At 39.4% G+C, this 22,552-nt stretch overlaps 1 protein-coding gene and 1 non-coding gene across 2 annotated transcripts in view; both read right to left on the reverse strand.

Moving 5' to 3' along the window:
- The window catches only part of LOC138404335 (V-type proton ATPase subunit D-like), a 39,579-nt gene extending 32,386 nt beyond the window's left edge, over positions 1 to 7,193 (reverse strand). Inside the window, exons 1-5 of the mRNA XM_069508041.1 lie at positions 7,175 to 7,193; positions 5,927 to 6,101; positions 4,932 to 5,043; positions 1,541 to 1,612; positions 274 to 434 (exon numbers count right to left, since the gene is read on the reverse strand). Of these exons, the coding sequence (XP_069364142.1) occupies positions 274 to 434; positions 1,541 to 1,612; positions 4,932 to 5,043; positions 5,927 to 6,101; positions 7,175 to 7,193 (539 nt within the window). The remainder of the gene's footprint in view (positions 1 to 273; positions 435 to 1,540; positions 1,613 to 4,931; positions 5,044 to 5,926; positions 6,102 to 7,174) is intronic.
- Positions 2,419 to 2,492, reverse strand: TRNAN-GUU (transfer RNA asparagine (anticodon GUU)). The gene has a single exon. It is a non-coding gene; the product is annotated as a tRNA-Asn (tRNA).
- Positions 7,194 to 22,552: the final 15,359 nt, after the last annotated feature.

The following is a 22,552-nucleotide window of genomic DNA, read 5'->3' on the forward strand; positions in this document are numbered from 1 at the left end:
TAGGAAAAATATTTTAATATCACTCAGTAAAGCAGCATTGTAGAACCAACAAATGTCAAATGAACTCAGTGGTTATGCCAATCACCCCGATGGTATAGTACGCGACAGGTCGAGATGGCAATCGGGGAGGGAATGCCCCGCTCACCCGCACAGTCCCCGCACTAACTTAGTTCGGGCGAGCGCGAGTGACTTGCTTCATACCATGATTGTCATCTCGTCCTGTCGCAGCTTAGTTTAGAGATCCACACTGCATACCAAATCTATGTCACTCACTTGGTAGCGTTCTTGTTAGCTTCCTCCACCATCAGAAAGCTGGTTCTAAGTTGCATCATCATGATGAGCTTCTTGAGCAGTTCCAACCAGGCCTTCTTCGCCTCCTGGATGGTCTGACCGCCTTTTTCTAGGCCCAAATGCTCGTACGGTGGGTATTCCGTCTGTAAAAGCATCTGAATAAATGAAAGGAAAGGTGACTGACTGACTGACTGATCTATCAACGCACAGCTCCAACTACTGGACGGATCGGGCTGAAATTTGGCTTGCAGATAGCTATTATGACGTAGGCATCCGATAAGAAAGGATTTTTGAAAATTCAACCCCTAAGGGGGTGAAACAGGGGTTTGAAATGTGTGTAGTCCATGCGGACGAAGTCGCGGGAATAAGCTAGTTAAAGATAAAGATAGGATAAAATAAATTTCTTTGGCACAAAAATTATTATTACAAACACATTACTGTGCACCTGTTCTCCGAACTAGTAATCACTTAACATCAGGTGACCCGCCTGCTCATTTGCTCGCTATCTCTATTTAAAAAAAAAACCGACTTCAATAACCCATTACAAAGCTATTACACTGATCGCGAGCAATTTACTCTTATTAATAATTGAGGAGTTCCGTTCTCCATCTCCGAAGATATTCATCAGATCTTTACCAAATTAAAATGGGACCACCTCGGAAGTATGTCCTACAAAACAAAAAAAGAATCATCAAAATCGGTCACATAATTGACGGAGTAATCGCGTAACAAACATACAAAAAAAAACATAGTCGAATTGATAACCTCCTCCTTTTTTTGAAGTCGGTTAAAAATAGCAAAAACTGTGTCTCTGAAGACAGGGCTCCCAGCTCGGTGAATACAAAACAAAGTACAGAAAATATGTGCGTTTTCCATGTTACGTGTGTGTGTGTGTATGTGTGTGTGTGTGTGTGTGTGTGTGTGTGTGTGTGTGTGTGTGTGTGTGTGTGTGTGTGTGTGTGTGTGTGTGTGTGTGTGTAATGTTCTAGCTGCCCCGGCGAACTTCGTACCGCCGATTCTTTTAGATTCTCCGTAAGAACCATCCTCGTACCTACTTCAAGGAATATTATGAAAAAAGAATTAGCGAAATCGGTTCAGCTGTTCTCGAGATTTGCGATCAGCAACACATTCAGCGATTCATTTTTAAATATTATAGAGATAATTTAGATATTCGGTTTGCCGAATGTACCGAATACGAATATTCGGCCGAACATACAACGCATCTGTAATGATGATGATAATGACTTACTTCTATGACCTTAAATTGCGGGATCTTGACACTGGACACCTGCTTAGTTGACTGTTGCACCACAACTGCTGCCTGAAGGAATTAAAAAAAATGGTTCAAGCGTACACGCACGAATTTTCTCTACGTGATCAGCCCCCCAATTGTGTAAGAACAACGTATTCATCGTTATCGTAATCGTCAAAAAATTCTGCCCTTTGATTGGTTGTGAAAAACTGTAAACAGCGAATCAACCAATCAAAGGACAGAATTTTTTTTACTATTAGGACAACGGTGAATCATAATCATAATAATCATAATCATTTATTTATTTTGCTCAGATATGGTAGGGTAGGTACATGTAAATTATTTACATGGGGTCTTAAAAGTTAGGTAATCAGTTCCATATCCTGCCAAGCATGGGGTGCAAAATTATTTCTAAATTATCTTCATAAATTATCTAATTTCATTAATATTGTTATGTCATCACTCATCATTTAAATGTTTTTAATAATTCAAATGTCTATTTCTATGCATGCATTATTTAAAATTTGTCATTAAAAAAATAATTAACACTATAATAAGTTTTATTTACTTAGTAGAAAATTAAACAAATAACTTAACTAATAACTGAATACGTTGTTCTTACACAATCGGGGGGCAAATCAGCAATGAGGAGATCCGTAAGAGAACCAGTTCCACCGTACATCAAGTGGGGTATCATATGAAAGGTCTTCACCTGTGCATTCTAAAACAGATTTTTATTTATTTTTATGCATCATAGTTTTTGAATTATCGTGCAAAATGTTGAAAAAATACGACTGTAGTACGGAACCCTCGTTGTGTGAGCCTGACTCGCACTTGGCCGGTTTTTTAAGGATTTTTTTTTTAAAAAAGATGTTCGCCCCCGGGTGGGCTCGAACCACCAACCTTTCGGTTAACAGCCGAACGCGCTAGCCAATTGCGCCACGGAGGCAGATGGGTGCCCGAGCGAAATTACTTATCTATTTATTAAGTACACCTTTATCTAACGTAATGATATCAATTTTATTATTGCTATATATTTTACTAGCTTATGCTCGTGTCTACGTAGTCCGCGTGGACTACACAAATTTCAAACCCCTATTTCACCCCTTAGAGGTTGAATTTTCAAAAATCCTTTCTTAGCGGTTGTCTACGTCATAATAGCTATCTGCATGCCAAATTTCAGCCTAATCTGCCCAGTAGTTTGAGCTGTGCGTTGATATATCAGTCAGTCAGTCAGTCAGTCAGTCACCTTTTCCTTTTATATATTTCAGATGTGAACATCTTACGTACAATGTTTCTTCATTTTATTTCATTTCATCCATACTTCCATACTAATATTATAAATGCGAAAGTGTGTCTGTCTGTCTGCTAGATTTTCAGGGGCCCAATAGTTAAAGCGATTTTGTTGAAATTTGATACAGAGGTAGGTTACATCCCGGGAAAGGACATAGCCTACCTCCCGAAAACTACACGGGATTTTAAAAAAACCACCTTAGTACCACCATCATCTAGTTTCATTATAAAATAATTGTTGGGGGGTATGAAAGGGCTTATACCTGTCTATTCTAAAATAGATTTTTATTTATTTTATGCATTATAGTTTTTCATTGATCGTCCAAAATGACGAAACAATACCCGAGTACGGAACCGCGGACGAGAACGGAACCCTCGGTGCGTGGGTCTGACTCGCACTTGCCCGGTTTTTAGGGTTCCGCCATGTCCGTCCGTCTGTCCGTCCTCGGTTAATCTCAGAGACTATTAGTGCTAGAAATCTGTAATTTGGCATGGGTATAAATATAAGTCACTCCGACAAAGTGGTGAAATAAAATTATTGTGATGAATATTTTTTTAGGGTAGCTCCCCTACATGTAGAGTGGGGATGTTTTTTAATTTTTTTTTTCTCGTCTACCCCATAACACTATGGGGTATCGTTGAATAGGTCTGTAAAATATGATGTTTTAAAGTGCTAATTTTTATTAGAGTCAAGTGTCGTCGCCCCCCCCCCCCCCCCCCCTTCTATCAGCCATCAATCAATTTGAAAGGAAAACTCATGGCTAAGTAGGATTCACAGATTAAGGAGTCATATCTGTTTTTCAAGGTTAATTGTGACTACGGAACCCTACACTGCGCGTGGCCCGCCACGCACCTGGCCGATTTTTTAAATCGGCAAACAATAGGAAAGCTGTTATTCGTATTACCTACATAGATATAAAGACAAGTCTTCTAGTTTTATAATAGTAGGTACTCAGTGGCGTGCAGGTCATAGAGGCATAAATGCACTGCTTACCCCAGTTGTAATAGCTCAATGCATATTTTTCATTATGACCTGCCAGTGAACAGGCTCCTACTTAACTAGTGCCTACCCTGGCTTCAAACACTGTGCACGCTACTGTAGGTACTCGTGGTGTAGTGTTTAATTGAAGGGGAAACGAGAATAGGCCATGGTGTAGTGCTTAATAATAGACGGGGACGCCAGTCTATCTGTCTGTCTAGTGTACAAAATGCCCAATAGGTAGGTACTAGGTAGGCATGATAATTTTATGACTTACTTAATATTAAACTTTTTTTTTTAAATGCAAAATGAAAAGAATTGATTAATTATAATGAATAATATGTTAATAATGAGATATTTGAGCTATTGTATTAATAAATAATTGTTGTGTTGCAGTGTGTGTAAGGATTCCTATTAAAATAAATAATAAATAAAATCATTTATTTCCACCAAATAGTGAAAAAAGCGGGATTCTTTCGTCGAAAGCGGGACATGTAAACGCATATAATCAGAAGTTTTTAAATATCAATTATCTTTTTATTTGAATTCAAATGACGTTTACGTGACAATAGATACCAAAAGTCGCACGCTTATCTTCAATAGGTCCGCTCCGGGGGCGGGCGGCCGGTCCACACTTCCCAACAAGAAAATAGTACTCCTAAAGATATCTTAAAGACAATAAGACATCTTACAGATTTTTTCTTGTCGGCCTTGTCTATGCCACCCGCTCACGTTTCCTCAGCACGCTGCACGCACGGTCAAGTTATCCCCGAAAAGCGGGACTGAGCCTGTCCCGCGCGGGACATTTGATTTTGACTTGAAAAATCGGGACGTCCGGTGTCGTCCCGCCAAAATCGGGACGTCTGGAAACGCTGGATGTAACCACAAATTCAAGGTTTTCTGATTTATTCCTTTATTTGTACTATAAGAGCTACGGACGGACGGACGGACCGACGGACGGACGGACAGACGAAATGACGGACGGATGGACGAACGGACGGACGCACAAGTTCAAAAAAAATTTTAATATTCGCAAAATATTCGCAGTAATTTCGCGAATGCGAACGTTTAAGTGCGGAAACCAGCCCAGAGTGAAGAAGATGGAGAAGGTTTTACCTGATTAGCAATATCCTCGGTGACGATGTGGTTCAACTGTGGATAGAAGTACCGACTTCGAGCGAGTAGGATGAACGCGTTCCGCACGTCCTCACCAAAGCCTTCGTATATCCTGGACAGACAGAAACGATGACCTTACTGACGCAATGGAATGTCTTATAAGTAAGTAAAGTAAGTAAAATATGCTTTATTGTACACCAAAACCAAAACAATAGACATATAACAAAGATAGAATGTACAATAGGCGGCCTTATCGCTAAAATAGCGATCTCTTCCAGGCAACCTTAGGGTAGAGCAGCGTTTCCCATTTGCTGGGTCGCGACCCAGTACTGGGCCATCAAATTAAAATACCGGGTCGCCACATACCTGCCTTGTTTTAAAAATATTACCTACATTTCTATCGACACGTCGTAAATATTCGTAAGGGGTATTTTACCTAATGGTTTAAAAGTGTGTTAAGTGGGTCACGAAGAAGCAGTGTGAAGAGCAGTATTCGGGCCGGTGCACCCCGGTAACATGGCTAATAGTCTCTCTTCGGGGATATTGTTAGCCAAGGCTAATAGCCTGGCAGAGGAGAGGTTTCTCCGCGTGTCCCTCTGACTAGCAGAGGGCACAGTGGACGAGGCGGAGGATGGGACGCGGGCGACGTGCGCGGAGTCTGCAGTTGTCGTCCGTTGGGTCCCCTGCGGGGTGATTCACTAACTCAGTTTCTAACACTGAATGATAGGCACAGAGCTCATTTTTTAATCCGTTGAAGGTTTTCTACGAAAAAAAAATTAATATTACCCAGTGAAGCAGCAATGTAGAACTAACCAACCTCGGTATCATTTAGTGTTAGACACTGAGTTAGAGAATCACCTAGCTGGTCAGAAGGCGCACACACTTCGTCGGTGCGCCTCGGACCTGCGGTGTGGGGACCTCGTGAACGGGGTCACGAGGTCCCCACACCGCAGGGGTTATAATATAATATTAAATGTATATTATACAATTCTTACTGGTATAATTCAGCGGCGATGTGCCTCAGCTCCCTGCCAGTGGCCAAGGCGGACCATTTCATCAGTTTTTTGCCGAGCAAAGCGAGGTGGAGCCTGTTCCTCATCTGCTGTAACGCAACTAGTGAAGGCATGACCGGGTAGCGCTGCACCCCAAGGGTGTTGCTGTCTGCCTCCTCTGAAAATGTTCACATCATCATCATCAACCGATAGACGTCTACTGCTGGACATAGGTCTCTTGTACGGACTTCCACACGCCACGGTCTTGCGCTGCCTGAATCCAGCGGCTCCCGGTGACTCGTCTGATGTCGTCCGTCCACCTAGTAGGGTGGCTTCCAATACTGCATCTTCCGGTGCGAGGTCGCCATTCCAGCACCTTGGGACCCCAACGTCTTTCGGTTTTACGAACTATGTGCCCTGCCCATTGCCACTTCAGCTTCGCAACCTGTTGAGCTATGTCGGTTACTCTAGTTCTCGTACGGATCTCCTCATTTCTGATTTGATCACTAAGAGAAACTCCAAGCATAGCTCTCTCCATCGCCCGCTGAGTGACTTTTGAGCTTTCTTATGAGACCCATAGAATATTAGAATACTTACAGTACCTACCGTAAAATAGGGGATGAAAGTTTGTATGTGAAATCAACGCACAGCCTAAACCGCTGGTCCTAAAGACATGAAATTTGGAGGGTCTATTCTTTGTAAAGAGTAAGTAACAACTAAGAAAGGATTTTTCAAAATTCCACCTCTAAGTGGGTTAAATGGGGGATGGAAGTATGTATGAAAGTCGGTCATTTTTCAAGTTATTTGCACGAAAATTGGTATTTGGGTTTTCGGTCACAAATGAAGAAATATGTGTTTCAGGATTTTTGGAAAACTTGCCCATAAGGATGGTAAAAAAGGGGATAAAAGTTTGTATGGGAAAGTTTTAATTATTGATATTATAATTAACTTGAAATTTGGAAAGTAGGTTTTTTCTTGAGGTGTCATCTAAGAAACGACTATGAGAAAACCCCCCCCCCCCCCCCTAAAGGGGTGAAATGGGGGTTGGAAGGTTATATGTGTTATTCGGTGCTGTGCAGAGTGCGCATCCTGATGTTATAATGTTAGTTTCTGAAAAAAAATAATGTTATAATTTGTTTCCTGTAGGCCACGCGGGCAGAAGCTAGTATTAGTATAGATTTTGAAAATCATTTGACTTTGACTATAAAAAAAGATGCTGGGAAAAGTAGGAAAAAGTAGGAAAACTCATACCATCGTCGTCTTCCTTCATCCTACTGTATTAAGAATCTGGGTAACGTATTATTGGCTAATTTTGATTTTCAAAAGAGTTACACTGCATATTCATGCCCATTTTCTGGTTATTAAAACTTTTGATTTTGATGAAACATTTTTTTTATTACAATAGATTTTGGTCAAAAGACACATTATAATTTGCTATTTTCAACATTTTTGAATTGTTTTCTATATTATAAGTATTTTACAATTTAAATTGTTGGCCTTCAGAAACCTTGGAAATTTTGTTTGTGACAGAAGACATTTTTGATATAATTCTTTCTATGGTTTTTTTAATTCGTAGAGAGTTTTATGAAAATTCTTATAAAGCAGGTACAATAGGTAGGCTCAAGTTCTTTTGCCACCATCGCAGTTGTGAAGCTACGTTGACCCAAGTCGATAACTGGGTGGACTGGACTCATACGGATCTCCTCATTGCTGATTTGATCACATCCTAGAACAGCTCTCTCCATCACCCGCTGAGTGTATACATTTCTTTATATACTTTAAGCCTCAATAGCTCAACGATAAAGGAGTGGACTGAAAACCGAAAGGTCGACGGTTCAAACCCCGCCCGTTGCACTATTATCGTACCTACTCCTAGCACAAGCTTGACGCTTAGTTGGAGAGGAAAAGGGAATATTAGTAATTTAACATGGCTGGGAATATTAGTAATTTAACATGGCTAGATATCAATCATTCTTTAAAAAAAAACTTAAACCATAATCTGAAATACGGAACCCACCACATCAAAATCTAATTCGCGTTTACTTTAAAGTTTAAACCATTGAGTCTTTAACCACGGTAGAACAATTAACCTAATTCATAATTGGATTGTAATAAGACCCTGTTCACACGGGTGGGTCTCTTTTGAGCAGGTTCTTTCTCGTTCGGTTTCAATTAATGTGAACACATCCTGTTCAAGTTCGAAGATAGGTTAGGTGTGAATACAGACTTAGGTATTTGCATAGAATTGGCTTCAAATATTTTTGGTTGACTTATTTGTAGAATTTGTTAATAGAAATTCCAAAAAAACCGGCCAAGTGTATAATAAGTAAAGTTTATTATTTATCGTGCAAAATGTCGAAAAAATACGACTGTAGTACGGAAGCCTCGGTGCACGAGTCTGACTCGCACTTGGCTGGTTTTTTGCTACTTACAGCACACACCTATGTTTTCTCCCATGTTGATAATAATTCCTATACCTACCTATAAGTCTTGTTACAATCAATATGCTTTACATGTGTACAAAAAATATATTAAAAAACCGACTTCCAAAACCACTACAAAGTAAAAAATAACTTTTGTTTCAACACGACGTGTACGTATGTTGAAGTCGGGCGAGCTTTTTTTATTTTAAGTTTTTTAGTGTACCTAAGTAATCATTGTTTGGTACCTAAAATATCGATTCACCAGCTAAACTTTCAAAATCCTTAGGTGTTCAGGCAGCAGCAGCATCAGGATTGAGGAGTTGGATCTAAAAAAATTATGGGACCACAGCGGAAAAATCCTCTGAAAAAGATTTTTTTGCAAATTGGTCCAGAAACCTCGAAAAAATCAGTGTAGGTTACACTGATTTTTTCGATTTTACATACAATTTAAAAAAAACGGACCGAATTGAGAACCACCTTCTTTTTGGAAGTCGGTTAAACATAAGCTATTTGAAAAGCATACTTTTACTTTAATAAGGAGATTATTTTAATGCATGCCACGGCTAACGGCTCTCGTGCATTCTAGGCATGATCCCACCCCTTAAGACTCCCCCGCATGCATACATGCATAATTATAGCACAAAGACATGCTAAAGCAGATTATGCATCATTATCTTGTACTTACATTACAAGAGTGTAGCACAAAAGATGGAACACTTTTTTAACAGATTTTCGTTTATTACAATATTTTCTTTTATTACAATATTTTCTTTTACTACAATACTAGCTGATGCCCGCGAATTAGGTTTCTGAAAATCCCGTGGGAACTCTTTGATTTTCCGGGATAAAAAGTAGCCTATGTCACTATCCAGGTCTTTATCTATACCCACGCAAAAAATCACGTCAATCCGTTGCACCGTTGCGACGTGACTGAAGGACAAACCAACAAACCAACAAACAAACAAACCAACAAACCAATAAACCAACAAAGAAACACCCTTTCGCATTTATAATAAGGGTACTGATTTTATGTTAAGAATTCCGCAGTAAAACAAGGAAGTTGATTTTTATGCTACTTAATAGTTTTTGATTTATCGTGTAAAATGTCGAAAAAAATACCCGAGTACAAAACCCTGCGCGAGAGTTTTTTTTTTTTCATTTTTAATTCAGCTAAAAATTATCTGATTATTTATTAGTAAATATCACTCAGTTTCTTACATTATTTTAAATTCAATGCCTTGTGAAATGAAAAGAAATCGCGTAGGTAAACCAATACATATTTGAAGTTTGCTCTTAAGTCTTTATACCTTTTTGTCTAGCCCTTTTCATTACTCGACACAAAGGACTAGACGAGAAAAAAATCTTCATAAAAACAAAACCAATTGAAAAACAACAAACGTGAGAAAATATCGAATAATATTTTACGCTTGTATCAAATTATATATTTTTGACGACCTTGTGCCTTTCCCCTATTGAGGTTGGTTGTCATCTCGTGATATAATTCTCTGTCACATGGACATGTAAATGACTTAATAGAAAAAATAAATCCATACTTAATATTATAAATTCGAAAGTGTGTCTGTCTGTCTGTCCGTCTGTCTGTCTGCTAGCCTTTCACGGCCCATCCGTTCAACCGATTTTGGCGAAATTTGATACAGAGATAGCTTGCATCCCGGGGAAGGACATAGGCTACTTTTTATCCCGGAAAATTAAAGAGTTCCCACGGGATTTTTAAAAACCAAAATCCACGCGAACGAAGTCGCGGGCATCAGCTAGTAAGGAATAATATTATTTAGCCAGATTTACACCTCTATCAAATTTAATATCAATCGAATAGAAATCAAAAGCTGAGAGGTGTTAAGAAGGGTTCCGCACTTCTTTGTTCGATATAATAGGCATTGTAGAATTTTAACACGTACGCTCCGGCGTCCATCTTGTTTGAGCTCCGAGCCGCCATTTTGTGATGTGACTGACGTTCTTTTAGGCTATAATCAGACTACAGTCCGTTCATTTTATAGTGAACGGACTGTAGAGACTTTTTGTTTCAAACCGTCGCCTCTATTTTTATCTGACGCGAAAATGCGACAAAGCAAAACCTTCGTCAGCTGGTATATGGCAGAATAGCTCAGTAATAACTTTGATTGGCTGAATGTGTGGTATTCTTGATGTCACAGTGCGTTTCAGCTAATATCGAGAGATTTTTATGGTGGTTTTTAATTTTTGTACGTGGGATTCTTTAATAATTGGTTTGAGCTAATTAAGCAAAGTTGACTTTTAGTTTGCAATTGGATAGGTTACCAACGATGGTGGTCAAAATTTGGCCTTTATAATCACTAAAGCATTCGCAGTCAGTTATCATACCAACTTTTGTTAATAATCGTAAACATAGGAGACCGTCGCGTCGCATTGATGTATAAAGAAGCCCCTACCATTAAATGATTAACAGTGATTAGCAGTGATGAGCTTAACGACAATAAAAAACGTCATGAACTATAAAATAGGTATTCTTGGAAGTGGTGTCTGTGCAGAGCTCTTGCAGACTCTGTGTCACATTAACTGATGTGAATCTGTAGGGCGATTTCGTAAAACCTGCATCAATCATTATTACAATCTCAATTGTTGTGATTGTCTAAATTTGTGCTATTCTTGTTGCAACAATGTATTGTAGCTAATAGTGAGCGAGCGTCAACCAATCAGACATAATTGAGTACGTGACATTGTGCAGCTGATTTGATCGCCACCATCTACAGCTCTCGTCAAATACTGCTTGCAACTAGGTACAACAGCATCTTCTTGATCGGGAAAATCATCGCCTCCTCCGGGTGCACTATGTATTTCCTTTCCCTAAAACTGCCATAGCCATATTCCATTTTAGACTGCATCATCAGTTACCACCAGGTGAAATTGCAGTCAAGGGCTAACTTGTATCTGAATTAATAAAATAGTAAGAGACTACGTTTTCCACAAGTGCAGAATAGTAACAGATGTTTAGAGATAGAGAAGATTAGAAAAGATAGGTCCTTAGTACGTGTTGACATAATTATTTGTACAGCAACATTTTATCGTACGACAAGTCGCCAACGTGGTCCTACATTCCCAACTGGGTAAAGGGGAAGTTTCTTATTATATTGGTGGTAATTTTTAGGGTTCTGTACCTCAAAAGGAAAAACGGAACTCTTATAGGATCACTTTGTTGTCTGTCTGTCTGTCTGTCTGTCAAGAAACCTACAGGGTACTTCCCGTTGACCTAGAATCATGAAATTTGGCAGGTAGGTAGGTCTTATAGCAGATATTCGGATAAAAATCTAAATCCATGAATTTAGGGTTGCATTGCACAAAAAAAATTAAATTGTGGTCATAAACTAATAATTAGTATTTTAAATTTTCTAAGTAAGATAACTATATCAAGTGGGGTATCATATGAAAGGGCTTCACCTGTGCATTCTAAAACAGATTTATTTTTATTTTTATGCGTCATAGTTTTTGAATTATCGTGCAAAATGTCGAAAAAACACGACTGTAGGTGTAGTACGGAACCCTCATTGCGCCAGCCTGACTCGCACTTGGCCGGGTTTTTTTTTATAATTTACGCCCGGGAGTTATATTATTGTAGAATGCGAGGGGTTTTTGTTTTCCAAGTGCTGGGGTGTCAGAATGATTTGGTTTTGAATGAGATGAGAATGATGTACGTATGGGGGGCTATATCAGATTTTATTGTGCGTTATTTTTCTTTGCTCTCTAATGTCTTAATTATAGTTTGTTTTGTTTCTTTCAGGCATTGACTTGGTTATGGCAGTTTTTATTAAACCCATACCCCTTTGGATTCTACACGGCATCGTACCGGAACGCTAAATCGCTTGGCGTTAGTGCAGTTTGGCGAGATATACTTAAACTAAATTAACTAGGTAGGTACCTACTACCTATACTTATTAATTATATTAAAATGAAATGAAAAAAAAACAATTAAGTAAATATTACTTGCTTTAACGGTGAACATAGTAAGGGAACCTGTGTGTAAAGTCTGCCAATCCGCATTGGACCAGCATGGCAGACTATGGCCTAAACCCTTCTCAATCTGAGAGGAGACCTTGCACAGTAGTGGGCCGGTAATGGGTTGATCATGATGATGATGATGATGATACCTAGTAAATCGTCAGACAGATCAGTTTGCATTAACTAGAAGAATATTAGTTTTTCTAATCGAGTCGCATTGTAATATCAGTTGCAACATGGTCGCGATCTATGTGTACACAGCGACATCTGGTTGGCGACAATTTTTATGATTTTAGCTAATGCAAGCATTTGCAGACATTTTGAATGAATTTTTTATCATGTTTTTTTATTAGGGTTCCGTACCTCAAAAGGAAAAACGGAACCCTTATAGGATCACTTTGTTGTCTGTCTGTCTGTCTGTCTGTCTGTCTGTCAAGAAACCTACAGGGTACTTCCCGTTGACCTAGAATCATTAAATTTGGCAGGTAGGTAGATTTTATAGCTGACATTTGGGGAAAAATCTGAAAACCGTGAATTTAGGGTTAGATCACACAAAAAAAATTAAATTGTGGTCATGAACTAATAATTAGTATTTTCAACTTTCGAAGTGAGTGACTATATCAAGTGGGGTATCATATGAAAGGTCTTCACCTGTACATTCTAAAACTGATTTTTATTTATTTTTATGCATCATAGTTTTTGAATTATCGTGCAAAATGTCGAAAAAATACGACTGTAGTACGGAACCCTCATTGCGCGAGCCTGACTCGCACTTGGCCGGTTTTTTTACATTTGTGTACTTTTCTGTCTAGTTTGGAGGTGATGATGATATAAGTATGCGAGTAAGTATAATAAAATAATCGATAAGCCTTATAATTTGAAGATTATTATTAGACTAGATGATGCCCGCGACTTCATCAGCGTGATTTACGTTTTTGAAAATCCCGTGGAAACTCTTTTATTTTCCGGGATAAAAAGTAGCCTATGTCCTTCCCCGGGATGTAAGCTAAGTCTGTTTCAATTTTCATTAAATTCGGTTGAACTGTTGGGCCGTGAAAAGCTAGCAGATAGACAGACACACCTTCGCATTTATATTTTTTTAATTTTTTTAATCATAATCATCGTGATCAACCCATCGCCGGCTCACTACAGAGCACGGGTCTACTCTCAGAGTGAGAAAGGTTTTGGCCATAGTCTACCACGCTGGCCATGTGCGGATTGGTAGACTTCACACACCTTTGAGAACATTATGGAGAACTCTCAGGCATGCAGGTTTCCTCACGATGTTTTCCTTCACCAGCAAGTGATATTTAATTAATTAAAACGCACATAACTCCGAAAAGTTAGAGGTGCGTGCCCGGGATTCAACCCCCGACCTCCGATTAGAAGGCGGACGTCCTAACCACTAGGCTATCGCAGTTTTTATAATAATATTTATTTATTCAAAGAAAATGTTGCACAAGACAAAGGAGTGCTTTGACATATATTATGGATATGTAGTGATTAATAAAATCATAAGACCATCAATAAGAGTAATTTATTACCTATTTTTAATAAATCATTTGACTTTTGACTTTTGACTTTGACTTAAGTCACTAGCGTTTCATAAAACTGCAATTGTGAAAATTTTCACTTCTCTTTCACCTTTACAAAGGCAAAGTGAATGCACGATAAAATTAATTTTCATTTCTTTTTCACCTTTATGAAGGTAAAATGAAAAAAATATATGAAAAGAAGAATCCCCTTGCAAAACGAGAGGCATATTAAAATTCAAGAAACTTGCGCGAGACCTACCTCAATGTGTTTGCGACACGCACTCTGCTGATTTTTGGGGTTCCGTGTGTGAAATAATAAAACCCTTTTTTATTTTACTAGTTCTTCAGCCCTGAATTTGTTGGGAAGATAAAGATAATTATTCGCTGTTAACGTAGTGAACCAGAAGATACAGCATATTACACTGGTAAATAAATAACTTTTCTTTTATTATATTGGGATAATAGCGCAAACACAGTATACCTTACAAAACACAAAAAACCGGCCAAGTGCAAGTCCGTAGTACAATCGTATTTTATCGACATTTTGCACGATAATTCAAAAACTATGATGCATAAAAATAAATGAAAATCTGTATTAGAATGTACAGGTGAAGACCTTTCATATGATATAGCACTTGATATAGCTATCTTACTTCGAAAATTGAAAATACTAATTATTAGTTCATGACCACAATTAATTTTTTTTGTATTGATGTAACCACAAATTCACGGTTTTCAGATTTTTCCCCGAATGTCTGCTATAAGACCTACCTACCTGCCAAATTTCATGATTCTAGGTCAACGGGAAGTACCCTATAGGTTTCTTGACAAACCGACGGACAGACAGACAGACAACAAAGCGATCCTATAAGGGTTCCGTTTTTCCTTTTGTGGTACGGAACTTAAATAAAGATATACCTATAAACCAATGCAGCCGTTATAAATCTTAACACCAAACAAATTAATTAAGTGCAATGTAACAATTTGATACATAACACGTCTGCACGGTCCGATTATCTGAGCCAAAGTGCGAAACTCTCGCAGGCCATTCGAAAGATAACTTTTCGGTCGCATTCATAAATACTTTTCCGACAGGTGTCACGTGACATCCGTTCAAAAAGGCGGCAACCGCAAGTGCGACAACACGAATTTAATGTAACGTGTCATTTTTCAAAATCGGTTGAACCGTTGAGTAGTTATCAGCGGACACAGGAACGGTCATACATACATAGATACATACAAATCAAACACATTCCCCTTTGGGTTTTACAGTAGTCTGATAAAAAAGATCCCTATGGAACCCCTGATGCGTAACCGACTCCAGCCTACCCTCTGTACGTCACACGCACGATCTCGACTGCGGCGAAGGGAAGGGTTGGAGGGGCGTGGTCTAAACAGGTAGGGACGGTTATAAGGCTACATGTTATCTAGGAAAAATCAATATTTTGACATGCCTGCACCTACCGTACATGAAAGGGGTATTGTGTTTTACGCTTTTTAGGGTTCCGTACCTCAAAAGGAAAAACGGAACCCTTATAGGATTACTTTTCTTTGTCTGTCTGTCTGTCTGTCTGTCTGTCGGTCTGTCAAGAAACCTACAGGGTACTTCCCGTTGACCTAGAATCATAAAATTTGGCAGGTAGGTAGGTCTTATAGGGGAAGGGGGTCTCTTAGGGGAAAAATCTGAAAACCGTGAATTTGTGGTTACATCACACGAAAAAAAATTAAATTGTGGTCATGTTACTAATAATTAATATTTTCAGCTTTCGACAAAAAATACGACTGTAGTACGGAAACCTCGTTGCGCGAGCCTGACTCGCACTTGGCCGGTTTTTTTTATCTAAATACTAGCTGATACCTGCGACTTCGTCCGCGTGGAATTAGGTTTTTTAAAAATCCCGTGGGAACTCTTTGATTTTCCGGGATAAAAGTAGCCTATGCACTCTCCAAAAAACCGGCCAAGTGCGAGTCAGGCTCGCGCAACGAGGGTTCCGTACTACAGTCGTATTTTTTTTGACATTTTGCACGATAAATCAAAAACCGTTATGCATAAAAATAAATGAAAATCTGTTTTAGAATGTGCAGGCAAAGCCCTTTCATATGCTATCCCACTTGGTATAGTTATCTTACTATATAAGTTGAAAATACTTATTATTTGTTTAAAACACTCTTTAATTATTTTTTGTGATGTGACCACAAACTCACGGTTTTCAGATTTTCCCCCTTATGTCTGCTATAAAACCTACCTTCCTGCCAAATTTCATGATTCTAGGTCAACGGGAAGTACCCTATAGGTTTCTTGACAGACAGACGACAGACACCAAAGTGATCTTATAAGGGTTCCATTTGTCTTTTGAGGTATGGAACCCTAAAAATGCGCGGGTACACTTGGCCTGAATTAAAAAAAACATTTATTTTTATTAAGTACCTATTTTGTTTATTTGTTAAGAAAATTTGTCTTCAGTCGGCTAGTACCTATGTTCCTAACTATAGTACTTAGGTAGGTACCTATTTCTATTCCCCTATGTTCTAGGCTAGACGAGCCTAGGGTGGGACCCCTGTATAGCATAATATACGTTGCCTAGTCTTTGAAGTGAATGAAATATGTCTGAAAACGCTGTTTGAAACTCTTTTTTAACCGTTAGTTAATTTAAACTCTAATTAAGGGGTTTCACACATGGCATTGTGGCTGGCACACTAAAAATGTCAGAGTGAACTAAAGTGAGGGAACTCTCGGTTTGATCTTGAATCGACGATATATCAAATACTAGCTGCCCTGGCGAACTTCGTTCCGCTTAACAGTCGATCAAATTTTTTAAATTTTCTCTCCGTAAGAACCATCCCCGTACTTCAGGGAATATTATGAAAAAGAATTAGCGAAATCGGAGCTGTTCTCGAGATTTGCCATCAGCAACACATTCAGCGATTCATTTTCATATTTAGAGATTAGGCTATGGTGACGTAAAATCAAAGAAAAATAGGGCTACCTGCGTCAAATGTACTGACATTTGACACCTGCCAGTGACGTCGGAGCCTCGACGTTTTGTTAGAGACCGTGAAAAGCTAGCAGACAGACACACTTTCGCATTCATATTATCCATACTAATTGTGAAAATGTGTCTGTCTGTAGCTTTTTATGGCCCATCCATTCAACCGATTTTGATGAAATTTGGTACGGAGATAGCTTGCATCCCGGGGAAGGACATCGGCTACTTTTTATCTCGGAAAATCAGAGTTCCCATAGGATTTTTAAAACCTTAATCCACGTTGATGAAGTCGCGGGCATCACCTAGTTCATAATATTATTAGCAAGTACCTATGGATCAGTATGGATTGTGACTTGTTATTCCTTTCTATACACATTCTTCATTCTGTGGCATTTTATCCTTTATCCTTATATTATGCTATTTCTAGTCCCCCATATTCTAGGCTAGGCAAGCCTAGGGTTGGACCCCTGTAAAGTCTTTGAAGTGAATGAAAATATGTCAAGACTAAAGAATCCGCCATCTTAGGGGAAGCACTGTCTTTAAGGATGCTTTTGAAAAGGCTTTTTTTAACTTACAGTGAATTTTTACATGACGTTACGTATGGCTAAGGTTTGGAATACTCTTCCACGATATGTGTTTCCTGCCAATTACAATCCGGGTATCTTTAAAACAAGAGTGAATAGGCATCTTCTAGGTAAACGCGTCCCATCTTAGGCCGCATCATCACTTCGCATCAGGTGTGATTGTGGTCAAGCGTTTGCCTATAATGAATAATAAAAAAAAGTTAGAACTTGTAGGTATAAATACACTTAAGATATTCTCTACTAGATGATGCCCGCGACTTCGTCCGCGTGGATTTAGGTTTTTAAAAATCCTGTGGGAACTCTTTAATTTTCCGGGATAAATAGTAGTCTTATAAGTATCTGTCTCCGGGATAGATACAATAGCACTATACTCCTCAATAGCTCAACGGGTAAAGGAGTGGACTGAAAACCGAATGGTCGACGGTTCAAACCCCGCCCGTTGCACTATTGTCGTACCTACTCCTAGCACAAGCTTGACGCTTAGTTGGAGAGGAAAGGGGAATATTAGTCATTTAACATGGCTATTATTATTATTTTTTTACACATTTTGTTTCTTAGAAAAAAAACATACAGTCGAATTGAGAACCTCCTCCTTTTTTTGAAGTCGGTTAAAATAAGGAAGGTCTGGTGGCAGTGGGATCTTAGACTAATGCTTACGTAAAGTCACCAACATCGGCTAGCACAGAGAACAAAACATCTCGCCCAAAGCACCTAAGCTCATTGTTTCCGCGAAAACTCGCTTTATACAAAAAAAGCCTATTTGTAGGGAAAACAGATGAATAAAGTTAGACATAAAAACTCGAATGACGACAGAAATTGTGCCTTTATTTGTGTACTAGTTGATGCCTGGGACTCCATTTCCAGTTAAGATTATTATTATTACTCGCTACCCACATTTTGCTGTGATTATATTCTATTATTTATTGTTCTAGATCTAAACCATGCAGCCAGACTAATCTTTAGTCGTAGACTGAATAAAAAAGCTACACTAAAGTACTGTGTAACCGCGACTGAGATAGCGATAGCACGACGTAACGATGAATAACACGACAATTACCATTGTTTAGTAGTCAATATTTCTATTAACTGATCAACAACATTTGTATTAAACGTTTTTTATGTGAAAACAAGTAAATAACTAATGAGAAATACAATGATGCCACGAATTCACAAAGTTTGTTTTGCAACTAAAGTTGTATTCCTTGAAAAAAATGTCTCTGTTTATCACATTAGTAACTTTATCTGTGCTCTATTTTTAGTGTGAATGATAAAGCAAACGTTCCTTTGTCTAGATTTTTTACTCCGTCTACGCATTTTGGTCTCTCAGATTAAAAAACAGAATAAAAGTTTCTTTATTTAGGATAGCTAAATCACACTTATTGTTAGAAGCTATGAACCTTGAAAGTTTAAAACGTTTTTATTTACCTAAGGCAACTTCGTGCGTTAAACTAAGTATCTACATGATTATACAGACAACAAACTAATCCTATAAGGGTTCATTTTTTCCATTTGAGGTACGGAACGCTAAAAACACAAAAGTACCTACCGTATGTACTACGCAGTTACGCACCAGGCATCGTTGCAAACGGCTGACAAGGGGCGTGTAAAAAGGATTTCAATCCAACACGAATCAGACCTGATGCACGCGTAAAAACTTCACCTCGTTTCCTGCACCAGATCCTCAGACGCATCTAGGACAGATCGCGCATTATGCCTCGCCGTAATACTGTGATTATACGCACCGCACTCACGCGGCCATAGACCCCACGAGCGTCACAGACAGTAGACACAGCCACACGGTAACAGCGGAGTGATACGCTAACTCAATGTCTAAAAACTTCACCTCGTTTCCTGCACCAGATCCTCAGACGCATCTAGGACAGATCGCGCATTATGCCTCGCCGTAAACTGTGATTATACGCACCGCACTCACGCGGCCATAGACCCCACGAGCGTCCACGCGGACGAAGTCGTGAGCATAAGCTAGGTACATACCTTTAAGGGACCTCTTACATATTATTATGTAAGAGGGCAGTCTTTATCTGATAAGTTTCATTTCTTTACATATATTAATACTGTTCCCTGTCTATCAGTCACAAGCTCTATGGCGCTCTTTGATCACACGGGGGGCGGGTAACACTTCTTTACCTTCCTAAAATAATCAGTACCCTTATTATAAATTCGAAAGTGTGTTTGTTTGTTGGTTTGTTGGTTTGTGATTTTTCGCATGGGTATAGATAAAGACCTGGAGAGTGGCATAGGCTACTTTTTATCCCGGAAAATCAAAGAGTTCCCACCGGATTTTACAAAACCTAATTCCACGCGAACGAAGTCGCGGGCATCAGCTAGTGACGATATATTTCCTTCACCTGCTAAGTTTCATTTCTTTATATATTAATACTGTTCCCTGTCTATCAGTCACAAGCTCTACAGCCCTCTTTGATCACACGGGGAGGGTAGGCACACACTTTTCTACTTAAATTAGACCACACGGCTGCATTAATGCCGCGCGGTAGAAACCGATTATGTACCGAGGAAAAGCTAACAATATTTCCCTCCCACTAGCTTTAACCCGTGACTCCATCTACGTAGAGAAACCTCTAGAGTCTAATAAGTACTTTACCATCCCTCTGTCTGTCTGCTAGCTTTTACGTCTATCCGTTTAACCGATTTTGGCAAAATTTGGTACGGAGGGTAATTTGCATGCCGGGGAAGGATTACAATATATACTTTTTATGCCGGAAAGGCCTTAAATTAAAAGCGTTAAGGTTGAAATTGCAAAGCAGAAGCGTGTCTTTACGCATGGGGACTGATAGCACTCGAGTAGATATCTACTCGTGTGCTGATAGCGCATAACTTTGACGATGGAGTGTACTGCAAAGTTTCAATAAGTAGACGCATCGTAACAAACAAACATACATAAACACACACTAATTAATCATTGCAATCACATTAATATTATAGTTGTTTGTATGTGTGTGTGTGTGTGTTTATGTTTGTTACCCTTTCACGCAAAAACTGCTGGACAGATTTGAGATCACTACCCCTATAACAACTGCGAAAGTGGTGTTGTTTGTTGGTTTATTGATTTGTTGGCTTGTTGGTTTGTCCTTCAATCACGTCGCAACGGAGCAATGGATCGACGTGATTTTTTGCATGGGTATCGTCAAAGACCAGGAGAGTGACATTAGGATACTTTTTATCTCGGAGAACTAAAGAGTTCCCACGGGTTTTTTGATTGGGGCGTTCCCTCCCCGATTGCCATCTCGACTAGTATTAGGGATCAACCCATCACCGGCTCACTACAGAGCACAGGTCTCCTCTCAGAGTGAGAAGGGTTTTGGCCATAGTCTACCACGCTGGCCAAGTGCGGATTGGCAGACTTCACACACCTTTGAGAACATTATGGAGAACTCTCAGGCATGCAGGTTTCCTCACGATGTTTTCCTTCATTTTAATTACTTAAAAACGCACATAACTCCGAAAAGTTAGAAGAAGTGCCCGGGATCGAACCCCCGACCTCCGATTGGAAGGCGGACGTCCTAACCACTAGGCTACCACAGCTTATTATTAGGGTTACGAGGTATTATTCAGAAGTCATTTTACTTTACCACATAATGAGCTGACGACCTTCTTTGAAAAATCATGAAAAATTAAAGGATAATTCGTAAAAACTAGGTCAAATTACGAATCTAGTACAGTATTTGCTTTCAGAAATGAATCTAAAGAAAGTTAAAAATAACCTTTGACTTCGCAATACAGGCCTTTAGCGACACGCTAAGAGCCCTAACACACTGGGACGCCATGTCGCTAGCTACTTGGCCATGGCTACCTACCGTAGCAAAATGAGGTTGCCAAATAAGAAACGCAGCAATACAAACACGCGGGCCTCGTCCTGGCGCGATCAACCCACCACCTTCCATGGCCCCACCAACCTCGTGGATGAGGGCGCCCGTTCGGTACTTGCTCGGTGGCTCTTTCCCGGGGCGCCTTGTTGACTGCCTACAAATTCTTTCTATCCTTTCCTTGTCCCTTTTAGTCTTCCTCCCCTTTCTGGCAGTTGGTCACTGAGTGAGCTTACAAAATACTGCCGAGTTGGCTACGCGTTGCCAGCTTGCCAGAGCCAGGTCGTCGGTCATGGCATGGTCTGCATACATTTCAATACGAATTGTTTGGATACGTAGCCGGCGACGTCGCCATAGCGTCCCAGTGTGTTAACACTCTTAGCGACACGCCAAAGCTTGAAAAATTTAAATTGACGTCTGACTTCTACAACTGTGGAAATCTTTTTCCGAGATGCCTATTGTTCGGGCTATATTTGTTTTTTTTTTCACAGAGATACTAAATTACTTAGGTTATTTCTATTTCTTTTAAAATAACCTCATATTTTTAAGGTTCCGTACCTCATAATGGAAAACGGGACCCTTATCTCATTTTATAGCTTATAGGATCATCATCATCGTCAACCGATCACTGCTGTCCACTGCTGAACATAAGTCTCTTGGAGGGACTTCCACACGCCATGGTCTTGCGCCGCCGCCATCTAGCGGCTCCCTGCGACTCGGGTGATGTCTGTTCAGCTATTGGGGGGTCTTCAAACGCTGTGTTTTCCTGTGAGACATCGCCATTCTAGCACGTTGGGATCCCAACGTCCATGGGTTTTTAGGGTTCCGAACCTCAAAAGGACGTATGTCTGTCTGTCGTATTTTTACGGATTCGGATCACATGCAGTGCGTATCCGCTCTCAGGAATACAAATTAAATGTTTCACTCATTTTTCGTATTATATAATATATATAACTAGCGACCCGCCCCGGCTTCGCATGGCTGGCAATGTAGATACTTATGTAGTGTCATTTCCATACTAATATTATAAATGCAACCACCACCTCCATCTCGTTTTGTTGCACATAATATTTGTTAGTTTTAGACGGAAGCTTGATTTCTTCCGACATTTTGTTCAAATATCGTCATATTTCAACAAATTAACAAAGATCAATATTAAATTATACCTATAAACCTTCCTCTTGAATCACTCTATCTATTGGTGGAAATCGCATTAAAATCCGTTGCGTAGTTGAAAAGATCTACGCGTTCATACATACAGA

Source organism: Maniola hyperantus, chromosome 27 (assembly GCF_902806685.2).
Source record: "Maniola hyperantus chromosome 27, iAphHyp1.2, whole genome shotgun sequence".
NCBI lineage: Eukaryota > Metazoa > Arthropoda > Insecta > Lepidoptera > Nymphalidae > Maniola > Maniola hyperantus.